The 13,655-nt window shown below is 39.6% G+C and overlaps 1 protein-coding gene across 1 annotated transcript in view; it reads right to left on the bottom strand.

Annotated features, from left to right (window-relative positions):
• Positions 1-13,348, bottom strand: part of TNIP3 (TNFAIP3 interacting protein 3) — a gene marked incomplete at both ends in the record, with an annotated part of 80,736 nt that extends 67,388 nt beyond the window's left edge. The window contains 2 exon segments of the mRNA XM_080639141.1: positions 7,885-7,970; positions 13,337-13,348. Of these exon segments, the coding sequence (XP_080495267.1) occupies positions 7,885-7,970; positions 13,337-13,348 (98 nt within the window).
• Between the last annotated feature and the right edge of the window lie 307 nt (positions 13,349-13,655).

The raw sequence follows: 13,655 nt of genomic DNA, 5'->3' as shown, positions 1-13,655 counted from the left end.
TGTAGTGCTGGAACAGCCTGAGGCATTACAACAGATCACATGATGTTTCTTCTCTACAGAAATGTATTTCCTCACACTAACCTTTCACCTTTTTCTCTCTCTTCTTTTTTTCTTTTTTTTTTTTTTTTTTTTAACAATATAGCAACTAGTGAAAGTTCAAAGAAACAGAGTACCCAACAGAAGAGAGTATTGTCTTTTGTTATACCACTTCAGCTGGCAATAACAGCCTCTCAAAGCCATGATAACTAAAAGGAAGACCTTCTGCTGCACATCTTCATGGACCTTAGGGCAGTTGGTGCAGCAGGCTGCAGCTCTCAACACTTGGTAGTGGCTTTCAAAGCCTCAGCTGCATGTGGTGGCAGGTGAGCCCAGCAACATAGGCACCACGTGACACCTTGGGAAGAAAACCACGGAGGAAAACAACAAACCTTGGAAAGAAATCCTGCCCTTTTCTGTCTCGCTAAGTATTGCAAAATCCTGGATAGATGAGTGCAAGTAGCTCTTCTTTTAAAGCAATTCTGTGCTAAGGTTCCCAGACAGTAAGTTCTCAGGCAGCAGCATCACCAAGCCTCAATTTAAAGCCTTAATTTTTAATCAGCTACATAATGCAAACTTCGCAATGCCAGTAGCAACACCACTTTTCTTTCAAGTGCGCTTCTCTGGAAAACAGCACCTTCAGCTCATTTGGACTCCCACACCTGACACAGCCCAAGATTGCTTTGTACAACAGAACTAGATGCACACTATGTAGAGTACTCAGTGCTTTGGAGGATGCTCAGAAGAATTGAAAAGCCACAGCACAGCAGCAGCTGCTCACGGTGCAATTTTAGGAAAAGTGCATGAAATTATATTTTTATGCTAACGGAGAAATTCTTGCTGCAGTCTCCTTAGAGCCCCTAGAAACATGGCTAGAGGAAGGGAGAAGTTAAGTAAAGCAAGGTGAAATGTTACTAAGCAGTATTGAGGGGTATCAGACAGAGCTGCTTAAACCACAAGCCAGTATTTTCAAAAGGAGTTTTTAAAACTTCGGGGTTTTATCTGCTTAGGCAGCCAACAAAAGATAGGCTAGCTGATCTCTTCTTCTCTTGCTCCATACAACTCCTTTGTGAGATCAGTAAAGCAACCAGCTTACTGCTTAGCTGAGAGGAAAAAAGTCTGGCCTAGAAGTGGCTTCTAATAAAAGATATTTCACTCATTGCCAAGGGTTGCAGTCACACATCCTGCTTCAGCTGCAGCAAAACCAGCCAGGGTTTAACTCCTCTACAGCCCCAGCCACTTTCCACCTTTGCTACCTCTTTATTGCAAATTACCATCCCCAGCTGCCAGCACAACCCTCTCTCCAGGCTTGGTCAAAGTAGTCAGGGTTTCTTAAATTCTCTGAAATCAAATAAAGCAGCTTAGACTAAAACAATTGTTTAAAATAAAGGAGCAATGTCTAGGTGCTGTCCTGAGGACTCTATTAGGAGTGCAGGAGCAAGTATTTAGGCAGGCTGCACTCATCTCAGCTGCTAGCTTAGCCACAGCAAAAGGAGGTGGGTGACTACAGCCTCCTGTGATCAGAGTGTGAATCAGTCTGATAAATACCCCATAAAGATGGTGGGTTGGCTTTAAATATTTCTTTTCAGCCAGGAAGTATTCGTTCCTCTGCTCTGTTCCTCACTGTTTGTCTGACATTGTGGCTGTAAATAATGTTCACCTCTGGCCACCTTCCTGCATTCTCCTTCCTGGGTTTTAGGAATACCTGGGCAACAGCAGGAACCAACTGGGCCTTCTAAAAGCAAGGGAAAAACAAATGCCTCAAATGCCAAACTGATTGCTCCTCCACAATATCCATGTGTTTCAATGGCATCATGAATGTAAAAAAATTCACTTAACTGACCGGATTTCTCCAATTGTACATGCATTTGGTACATAGATTTTCCCTCAGTTTCTAGACTAAGGTCTTCTGACCAGAAACTTACTACAGAGTTACAGTATCTGTATTTTAATATTAGCCACTCTCATAACTGGAAGAATATATTTATTGAGATGCAAAACGCTTATCTGGTGTATAGACCCATTTTACAGCCTGGACTTTCAGAGCATGGAAATGATGTGAATGCTTGAATATGTCTGCAAGACACTGGTGATAAGGAGTTACACCAGAACAAGACATTCTTGAGCATTACCCTACCTTCCCCTGGTGAGCTCTAGAGGGCACACAGTATTGAGCTTCTGCAGAAAGCAATTTTTTCAAAACTGCTTTTGGTTTTGTGATGTTCACAGGTACATTTCTGCATCATTAATATCATTACGCCTTTGTGCTGTTGCCAACATTTTCTAAACTTAGATGTTTTGGATTTTAATAATTAAATTATGCAAATAGGTAATCTTTAAAAAAAAATCAGAAAAATTAAATCCATTCACCTTTGGGACTTAATTTGTAAAATCAATCCTCAGAGAATGCTAAAAGCATTTTCATGTGATCATAGGGGACAAAGTATACACTTTCTACATGCAAAAGCTTTCTAAAGTATGTGAAGGTAGATGCGCAACTCATCCTACTTACATAGCATGCTATGATTAATGTAAAAGATTAGAATATTAACTCCATTTTGTAAACTTTGAGTTGGTTGCTAAATTTCATTTTTGGGAAAATTAAGACATTTCACAGGGAAGCAGAACCTACAGCTGTAATGAGGGAAGATGGTCTTTCAGCATAACTTTTAGCATCTTGGAGGAAAAGGAGAGCACCCAACCTTACTCATAATTTCCATGTCATATCTGAAAAGTAGTAGCCGATATCCTGCTAGTCACATCCTCCAAGAATTTTCTTATTATTCTCTTTTATTATTCAAAGAGAACAGGGCAGTTCTCTTTGGCTTGCAAGTTGCCATATCTATGCAGGATTTCACTGCTAGAGACTAATTGTGCACCACATCAAAGATATTTTAATTTCTCCCACGTTTTCACTTAGCTGACTTTAAAATTGTTTTCACTTTTTGTTCCCTGGTACATCTTTGCACCATTTTGATTTCTAGTCTCTATCGGCTTTTTGTAATTAATTATTTATCATGGCTGCATAGTTTTTACAGAAAGTCAGTGTTTCAGCTGGGACCCAGAAGAATAATTGTGCCTAGCATGTGCTTTTTATGTGAATGGGACTTAAATTCCTACAGAGGTCAATGGCAACCAGCTAAATAAACCATGCTGTCCTCGCAGAGTTAGGCAATGAAGTGCTGGTTGTACATACAGAGAGAATTTTATTAAATAATACATGTAACTGATTCAAAAAACTATATTTGTTCCAAAAATAAAGCCAAAATATTATGGCATCAGAAAGAGAGAGGTGTGGACACCAGTGGATTCTGATAACGTCAAGGGCATCCTTGCAGTCCATCTTTTTCACTCAGGAGAAGCAGCAGAAGACAAAACAACTCCCACTAATACACACCTTTATATGTTTCATGTTTATCAAATAGCCAGGAACTAAAAAGCCCCATGAAGAGTCCCAGGTCTGCAGCTGGTACCATTTGTGACACCTTGGCTCTTCCTGGTTTTCATTGGGAACTGCTATTATTATTTACTAACAGCAGTTGTGTGACAACAATGGATGTACCGACAACTTGTCCCAAGGCATTTATTGCAAAATATTAATACTGAAGACATACAATACTATTTGAAATAATTTCAACACTGGTGTGCTGGGGTCATTCTCCTGTGTTTGGTGAAAGCACAAATACACACCATAAACAATTGTGGGGAAAAAAAAAAAAAAAAAAAGTCTTAAACCAAGATTTACAGCCAGATGCCAATACCAGAGTCATGTTTTGACAGGAAATTAATTCCAGAGTCTAAAGGTTAAACACATACTTCAGCTCTCTGAGTGGGCACTTGTGACATCAGATTCTTGCTTGGCTAAGCCTAAGGAGCAGATCCACAGAAAGAAATTAGTTTCTGCATTTGAATTATGGAGGGTGAACGGGTTCGGCTAGATTAAAAAACATGGCAAATTTCAAGGCAAACTGTTTCATGTAGTATCCCCCTTATTTATAACAATGCATTCTGTTGCAGAAATAAAGCCTTTAGAATAAGACCTGGATTACATAATATTTAATCTAATTTGTACTAGAAAGAGTTAAATTAAGAATAAAATTAGGCATATAAGTCTTAAAAATAACAGTTTATCTGTAGAACAAGTCTATTCTTTTATGTTCCATAATATTTTATAGGATTTTTACTCCCTTTTAACCCACTTTTGTAGAATTCCTAGATTTTCTTCAAGTAAATACATTAGGATTTTTATATTATTATCTTATCCAGTTAAGACTAAACAGCAAAGAATTTCTGGTCCAACAAGCAATGTGAAGAACAAAATTTTGCCAAGAAAACAAAATACTTTTGTTAGAGGAGAAAAAATTTGCATCCTCTTGAGCTCTTACAAGTTTAGTAGTTCTGAGCTGATACAGAATTGTTACAGTGTGATGCTGCTCCCCAAGGATCAGTGGTGCTATTACAATAGTCAACACCCAGCAAGCGTATCTCCACTCAGAGTTCAGGCTTAGGAATTTGAGCCCTATCTCTTAAAATTGAGCTCCATTCATTCTACGTCCCACCTCACATGTGCCACTATAAAAAACAGTTTATTGGGCAAAAAGTGTATTGCGCTGGTACAAACAGAAAAGAACACCTGCCTTTTGCCATTAGGAAGAAATACTTTAAAAGCAAGCTTTTAAAAAAATGGCAATATATCTTTTCAAATTATTTCCAACTTAATTTTTCACTTAAGTTTCACGAAACCAAAAAAATTCATCCAGTATTTCAAAGGGAAAGAGAGCTGGAAAGCAAGCCACTAGCAGCAGCAGCCATCTAGCAAAAGAACTGCAGTGCCCTTGGAGCGAGATGTCTCAGATGTTGCAAAGAAAGTGCTGGTGCTTGGAAGGTGTGAGATTACAAATAATCTTACTCCATTCCCAAGAAGAGAGCTCCATAAGGCAAGGTGTATGACACAGGTTAAATCATGTACGTACTGCAACTATAGCAGAGAAACCAGTTAAACTTTTGCTCGAATCTGATGTGGCCAAAACATCTGCCTATCACCCCATAAACGTCCCTACACTTCTGTTCCCTTTACAACAAAGGAATGGAGGTACATTTAAGGCACATTTAATAGCCAGCAGCTGTTTGGCTGTCAAATGCCATGTCTGGAGAAGCTGTGTGCTGTTAATGTGAACAGAAACAATTATTTTTTAATAGTATTGCTTAATTTTAGGAATTACACAAATCACAACAACACAAGAGGTGCATGTTCTTAATGGAAACACACCTGTTTTCTCTGAAAATAAGCAAAAATAAAAATGGAAGGGGGGAGACGGGGAGGGCAGTGGTTAAGTGAAGCCACACCTATAATCCATCCCATCGCAGCAGAGAAGTAAAGCTAACTGATACACAGGCACTTAGTGTCTCCCAGCCTTTGACTATTCCTCTCAACAAATATGCAACATGTAAAAAGACAACGACTAACTGGTTCACAATGAACATCACATTCCTTATCACACAGTGCTGTTTCCCTCTGAGCCTGGAGGTTCCTGTCCTCTGGGACAGGGTTTCAATGCTGCCACATCACTCCTGTACCCTATATAGACTGTACATCAGGAATGTATCATTCCCCTTCACTAGGATCTTCTGCTTAATTATACTACCAAGACCATAATTGAATTTCTTCCTGATGGACAGCAGTTGGGCTAAGTTCCAATCTCAGGAAAGCCAATTAATTTTTTTTTACCAACCTTCTCAGGCTTTAAATGAGCCATGAGCAAGTTACAGATGTCTATCTCTCTAAAGAAGCAGTAAATGGAGCACTGTTACCCAGACTCATCACCCAAGACTCATATAGTTGCGTGTGGATCACTAACGGAAAGGGAACTGAAGTTTTGTCATTAAAATCAATCACATGGAAAGCTCAGACAAGCAGAGCAAGCATGTGCTTTCTGAGCAGATGAATTTCCCCACTGAAATGCACACATGCAGGAAGCTGATGAGAGATGGCAGGAAAGCATTGAAAGAACTGAAAATTAAGAGTTCAAAAAACAAGAATAGTGACAAATCTGGGTTTGGTTGTTTTGTTGGGGGGGGTTGGTTTTTTTTTGGGGGGTGGGGTGGTGGTGTGTTTGTTTGGGGGTTTTTTGTTTGTTTGTTTGTTTGTTTGTTTTTTCCCAGTGCTTGCTCTTTTTCTATGAAGTCAAATAGCCAGAAAAGCTTGTATGCCTTCTAGGACCCTTTCTTAGCCTCAGTAGGCACCTTGCTGAAAGGATTCAATTCCACAGCCCTTTCTGACTAGCTGCTTGCCCTGCAGATTTAGCTTGAGCATGATGAGTTGATTCAGGTCTTACATATACTGATTTCTGTGGGAACCTATGATTCTGATGCAATTACATGGCTGACGTTTTTAACTGGTACTTTCTACTGCTATTCTTTCTTTTCCTGAATTGGGCATCACCACAAATAGAACAAGACCTGTGCCCAGCCCATTTACCCCCTAGTTCAGCCTCAGTCAGGATCTGGATGCATCACCAACACCTTACCAACCTGCACTCACAGCTGGGCTGCACCCTTGGAGGAAAGCAAGTCCATGATTCATTTGGGTCTGTCTTCCACACAGGCCTGAGATATTTTCAGTGATGTACTAACAATGCTAGCAAAATTAACAGATGAACACCATTTGGAAATGCAGCCAGGAAATTTAATGTACAGTAGCTGATGGAAGACTGTCAAGTCAAGCCAACTTCTTGCTGGTGGTAGCTCTTAGGCAACAGAGCTGAAAGGCAAAGAAAGCTTGCTGCACAGCTGTTTGCACCACAGGTCTGGGGCTTGAACTGCCAGCAACTGGCATACAGTTTCATCAGGGGTGCCATCGCCAGATGGGAACCTGGGGCCTCCCTCTCTTCACAGGTTGGAGTCAAACTACACTGGCAGTAGTTCACAATGTCCTAAATAAATGGGAAATCCCAGCCCGCAAGGAATTTCAAATCCAGTTATTTCACAATAAACTGACCTGAGAAACATGCTTCTTACAGGAAGAAAGCAGGCTAAGGTATTATTTCTTAAGCTTGCCCAAACAATTTACAGTTACCTTAAACCAATTTCTCTTTTTATCTCTTTCTCAAATCCACACACTATACTTAATGCTTTTTAATCCTTCTCAGCTACCTCAAAAGTACTTATTTGTTTTTGGCCAGAGGTTGTCTTGCAGAATTCAGCATTCATGGAAATACTGGGCACCATCACTTTTCTTAAAGCTCCTTATTAGTCACTGACAGTCTTAGAAAGGCATTTCCATCATCACAGCTTCATTAGAGGCTGCAGTCATAATGTGACCTCTTTATCTCTATATCCTACAGTACAATCTCTTTTACTGCCATTATCAGTAGAACCACAATCAATCTCTTTTTTTGCCATTACCATTAGAACCGGTACTAGTTCATAAAGAAGCAGGTGCTCAAAGAGGTTGTGCAATCTCCATACTAGATGTTGACAAGTCACCCAGACAGGACCTGAGTAATCTGACCTAACTCACCCTGTTTTGAGCAGGAGGTCAGTCCAGATTATGTCCAGAGCTCGCTTCCAACCTACATTACTCTCTATGATTTTGGTCTTCTCAGTGTAGTTCCATCTTTCACTTACCTAAACAGAACTGATACAGATCTCCGCAGGACAGATTAAAACGGGGGGGGGGGGGGGCGAGAAGGGAATAAGAAAAAAAAAAAGTACTAACCTGGATCTCTGGAAGATAAAACAATTGACATATGTAGAAAACACAACACAACTATATATTTCTAGTAATGTAATGTAAATTACTTTTTAAAAAATAAATGTTTCTCTATGTAAAATTAAAATAGTTAATACCTTTCCATCTTGATACACTGATGGGGGCACAATTCTAGTTGATCCTTTGCATCTTTATTCTTCCTCTTGAGCTGCTCACAGAGAACCTATTAAAAACATGGAAGGGGGAAAAAAAAAACCAGACTTCAAGAAAAAAAAAAAATTAACAGTCCAGGAACAAAAATTTAAGGACATGATTACAACGAGAAGAGAGAACTGTATCTTGCCTGCATTTCTGTTTTTCTATTCATATACTATAAATGGATGATAAGCAAGCCAAGAGTCTACTTCCCAGCATCATCCTTTCTCAAGTTTACCACTCTGCCAGGGACAGTCTTGCAAGGGTAGGAACAGTAACTCTGGGTGCAGTGGCAAGAGTCTACCCAAGTAATAAAGCTGTCAGCAGTCAGAGGAACATTAGAAGTCTTGCAAAAAGGGCTTTTATTATTCTTCCTACAAGAATCAACTATCTTACATACTCTGGAATTTAAGTATGTTTTCACGATAACGAGAAAATTCATATGCTTCATGGAAGCATCCAGTAAAACTAGTGCTCCAAATTAAAAAGAATTTGAGTAATATGTCTGATCGAGATTACTTGGAGAGAAAAGAAAAGGAGTTATTGTGCACAAGCATGTTGTTCAAGAACTATACAATCTCCTAACAACCTTCCCTCTGGTTAGGGCCACTTAGTGTCTAGCACTGCATTTCTGAAAAGAAAGGAGAGAAGAAAATAAAACACCCCTCCCAGAGAACAGGACATGCACCAGGGAAAAAGTAAGCAGTCCACATTCAAATATTCCTTTTTTGGATGAAAACTCCAAACAGGGAAAACAGTAATGTTTAGGTGTTTCGTTTTTCTTAATTTTATGTGGCACCACCCACTCTACATCACAAGTGGGAGGACAGATGGCACAAGGAATGAGCCAATGCTCCCTCATGCAGAGGAATCATAATCCGCCTGTGCTGCAGGTGGGTAACAGCCGTGGGTATGTTTCTGCAGGCTATGTGGACTTCTCTAGCTCAATAGAAAAGGAGCCCAGAAGTCTTATTCTCCTCTTCAGATCAAAATTACAAACCATAGCATATGATAGTTGCTGGAATTAGAAGACTGGCAGGTTTCATAAGACCTATTGTAAGGATACTTACAATTGTGATCACTGGAAAAAAGTGGGGAGCCATCAAGAGTGAAACCTGTTATTTATAAGCAAGTAAGTTTTCACTTACAAGTCACTCTCTTTATTGGTAACATCAACTTATTGTGAAACCACAGCTGAATACTTTATAGAAACCATGCTGCTTCATCTATGTACAGAGCAGAAATTTAAAATGAAAGGCTGCCAGGAGATGATCTGAGGTGTTTGGCATCACTCCCGCATCCTAACTCCCATTCCTGCAGGCATTTCACACTTTTCACATGCATCTGGTAGTCACTAAGTACAAGGATCCCATTAACAAAAGAAGTCAATTCAGTTTCATGTGAAACTTGACTCCAGCTTGCCTAAGTTTTATGAGTGTCTGTTTAAACATGACAAAAACATGCTGAAGTACGGAAAGCTGTATTCGTTTGCTTTCAATGGGAGCTGCAAATACTGGGTACTAATGATAATTAAGCCTTATCTTGGTGCCTAAACTTGGATTTTAGGTGTCTAACTGAAGAACAAAATTTGAAAAACACTGACCTAGAATGAACACCCCCTGCAGCCAGTGAAACAACAACAAAAAATAAAATTACTAAACGAAATCTTACCATGCTTGTCTAAATTAAAAAAACAACAAAAGTCCTTCAGATTTCAGAATGCCCCCTGCCTGTAATTCATCCCACTGGGCTTAGACATTTTGGCAGTCTCAGCTGCATTTGACAAGTTACACACAGCATTGCAGGCCATGTGCTGGAAAACGGGCCACTTGAAAGGAATACAGGTTAGCAATTACTGCAAAGACAACACCTGTATTGTTAAAATTCATTCAAGAAGCGAAGGAAGTTCTGGAAAACTGAAAGGGAAAGGAAGGAAAAAAAAAAAGCAAGCAGTGAAGAATATAAAGCTATATATCAGATATGTCAGTTCTTGTTCTGCAGTGACGCGATGGTGAGCCAGATTTGGGAGATTGCTGCACACTCCCCTGATGGAAACCTGTAGTGGGTGCTCCAGGTTTTCCATGGCACAGCTCTGCAGAGCTGGGAAAACACACAGAAAGAAGCTGCTAAAGCCAACAATTCCCAAATCGCTTTGTGGCCCAGCTGCACACCCAGCCGCGCACCCAGCCAGCACAAACAAGCAGGTCTCCAGAAGTTGTATTGCTAACATCTGCTGGGATGAGGGCATCCCCTCCGCCCCTGCAGCTTGACAAAGTATCTTCTGACTCTTAGTCATATGCAGATGTTGCATTGTGTCCCTCAGTGCTGGGCACCTTGATTTAATGCACACCTATACAAGCCATAGCAGCTATCAGAAGCTATTGCATGATCTGAGCATGGGAGTATATGCACCCTCTCCTACCTAGCCTAAGATATAGGGCAAAGTAGTAAAAAAGTGTCTGTACTGAAAGCCAGCAAGATCGGCCCAGCCGAGTATGGCCAGGCTAATGCCAACTCAACAGCATTGTCACTTCGATTTGCCTTCACTGTTTCCCAAACTGTTGATGCACAAGGGAGTGCTACTTGAGAGTAACAGCTTTGCCTTTCTTTTCTGATGGGCTTTTTGGTAAAGCACGTCAAGTCCGAAGAGCCTTTTTTCTTTTTTCTTTTTTTTTTATTATTTCTAATTCTTCACAACAAAAAAAATTTACCGCGAGTCTGACCTGTGTTGGTAGTACAGGTTGTGCTAAATCTAAGTCCACACTTCTGAAATTGAGTGAAAGAGGTGCAACCAGGTTATCATACTATGTGCAAGTGTTTGTTACCAAGACAAGTGTTTTTACAACTATAATATGCAGTGTAATGCTATAGGTTTTTATTAGATCGGACAAATTAAAACCAAGATGGATAAAACTGAGTTACCTCAAACATTAAGACTCTAGAAGAAAGAGGTTATAATGGTCATGTAAAGAATTGCTCAGAATTACCTAAATTTTCTGCTTTCTGTCAAGGGTTTTAAGAACATGAACAAACTGAAGCAAAACAGGATCAGTTTGGCTCACTTATTTATGGGGCTTCACAATAATTAAAAATGTTCAGTAAAAAGTGTGCGAGATTTCCTTGATGCTCATCCACCAACTTTATCAGTGGTACAAGCCCTAAGTACTTCCTACATATATACCCGAATAGGCCAAAAAAAAGCACTTTTTGGTTAGTGTATTAATTTGCACTAAAAATGATCAGGTCTTACACATATAAAAGACACATTTCAAAAGAACAAAAATACATGACTCAAGAATGACAAGACAACTCATGAATTCTAATGAAATCTTAATTCTAAAGGCAATCACAGCCAGACAGGCACTCATCACACTGGAGTTTCAGCATGTTACGCAAAATGCATTTCACAGACATCCATACTGGAAATGTTAAATCCTGCACCGCTCTTGACCCATTCTCTTTTGCTTTCTCCAAGTCCAGTTCTAGCTTAAGAGCATTCTATTTTCCTGAAGCTTTGCTCATTTCCCCCAGCCCTACTCTGTAATTCACTTGTTATTCAGCTGTATGAATGCAATATTTTGTTGGAATGCAATGTAAAATGAGTGTCAGGAATAAGCCAGCCTAAAAGGCAGAGAAAGGAAAGGAGATTTTTTTATGTGTTTTTTCCTACCTAGATCAGCTCAATGATTCAATTTTACAGACCAGCACCATAAAGGGACAAACTATCACAGTGGAGGGAGCAGAAAACAGCTAATACATCTAATAAATGCAAGCATATACCAGCAAAAAACCCCATACCAAAAAGGATAAACCCATTAATAAGTTAGCCTTTCAGTGATACCCATTTTTGTATTGCGAAATATCCAGGGCATGTCACAGCCAGACTGAGTAAACTTACCTCAGTTAAGTACTACCCATATTGCAAAATACCCCTGAAACAAAGTGGAACATATATAATCGTAAATGCTGTTGATAAACAAGCCAGTAGGTTATACATTAATTGTGTGTGGGTGTCATGTAGGAGGAGTGGGAGGAAGAAACGGATTATTACTGTAAATGTGATCAAAATGGAAGTACTGAAGAAATAAAAAAACATTTGATAAAAGAGATCCTAAGCAACACTCACTGAAACTAAACTGAAAGAGTAATAAAGCCTTGAAGATTTTTTTTCTCTTAAGAAATAAAACCTGTAACATCTCTGTGACCTCTTCCTACCTAGATATTCCCAGGTTTGATACTCTAATAGCACCACTGAGCAGTGCAGCCAACCTTGAAACAGCCATTGCATTCCATGGCTTACTGCTTTTGCATTCAATGCTCTTTGTCAAAAACGCAGCTTCCGTCATGTAAATGCAGCACAAGAAAAAGCCACAAACACAGCAAGTTCTACCAGTTCTCTCCTTCCCCTGTTATTTCCTGATGAAGTGCTGAAACTTAATATTACACAGTCTATAACCAGAATTTAAAATACAAAGCTTGATTTTTGCCAAAAATAAAGAGTAGTTAGGATCTTCAGTTTTGCCTTACCCAATTTTGTTCAGATAAAATGAAACTATGCAGGAAGATTTAATGTCAAATACGTAAAACTGATCTCACCAGTAAGTACAATTCTCCTTGGTTAGGGCAACAGCAGATTCAGAACAGCAACTGCCCCAAAAAGCTTAATTCACAGATGCCCTCCCATGAAGCTGTGATGTCCACAACTGCATAAGGAGTCTATTTATGTTACTTGAGTTACTATGCAGCAACCCAAGTAAATTAAAACCCAGAATAACAGAAAACCCTTGAAGGGGACCAGACGGAGGAACCGTTAACTGCTACACACTATTTCTATCCAGAACTGAATGCCTGGCTTTCAGCATAGAGCAGATGGGCTCCAGAGCAGCTCTGCACTGCAGGTTCTCTGGAGTCAGTCCAGGGAAGGAAAATGTGCAATGTAATCTCTGTATTTGCTTTGTTGTACTGGATGTAGCAGGGTGACTTTGCACAGAGACACTGTCTGCTCTACAGCTCTTCAATCCTATCAGTGGTGGGCCTGTACCACTGGCTGCATGAAAATGCTTCTGTTGACACACACAAACTAGTTGAAGTAGCAGGCACAAAACATTGCTTTAAACTAGACAGTCTTGTTAAAAATCAATATATCACTTTTTTTTTTTTACTAAGTTGAAACAGACAGAAAACCAATTTTCAGCTATATTTCTCTCTTTGTATATCAGTCAATTTAACAATTTCTAAACACATTTGTGTTTAGGATGTCAAGAACCGTCATCTAAAAGTGAGAATATTACTCCCCATATAAGTATAAATCACTTCTTCAAGTAGGAATTAGTGGCATAAATAACCAGAGTCATGCTCAAGGCTCGGGTGACACAGACCTCCATTTGAGCTTACCATATCAGTCATTCCGCATGGTCATTTGCACACACACTTTTTTCTTTTCCCCTCTACATAAACCTCATCTCACCAGTCCTCACAGCTCACCTCGTTTATACTTAGTAATCCAAAACATACTACTTGAAATTTACAACAACAGCCCCATGTATTCTTTATTCAGGGTTGGAATGCTTCAAAACTTGTTCTGAGACACAGCGTTTATATTAATTTACAGCAACAAGGCAAGCAGAACACCTCCCAGCCCAGAATCCTACTCCACCCTCAAATGCTACATGAATTACAGAAAACAGTTTGTAGCAGATGAAGATAAAAGGCC

The sequence above is a fragment of the Psittacula echo genome (assembly GCF_963264785.1).
Source record: "Psittacula echo genome assembly, chromosome: 1".
NCBI classification, from domain to species: domain Eukaryota; kingdom Metazoa; phylum Chordata; class Aves; order Psittaciformes; family Psittacidae; genus Psittacula; species Psittacula echo.
Note: the sequence above shows the minus strand (reverse complement) of the source record. Positions and strands in the feature narration are given on the sequence as shown.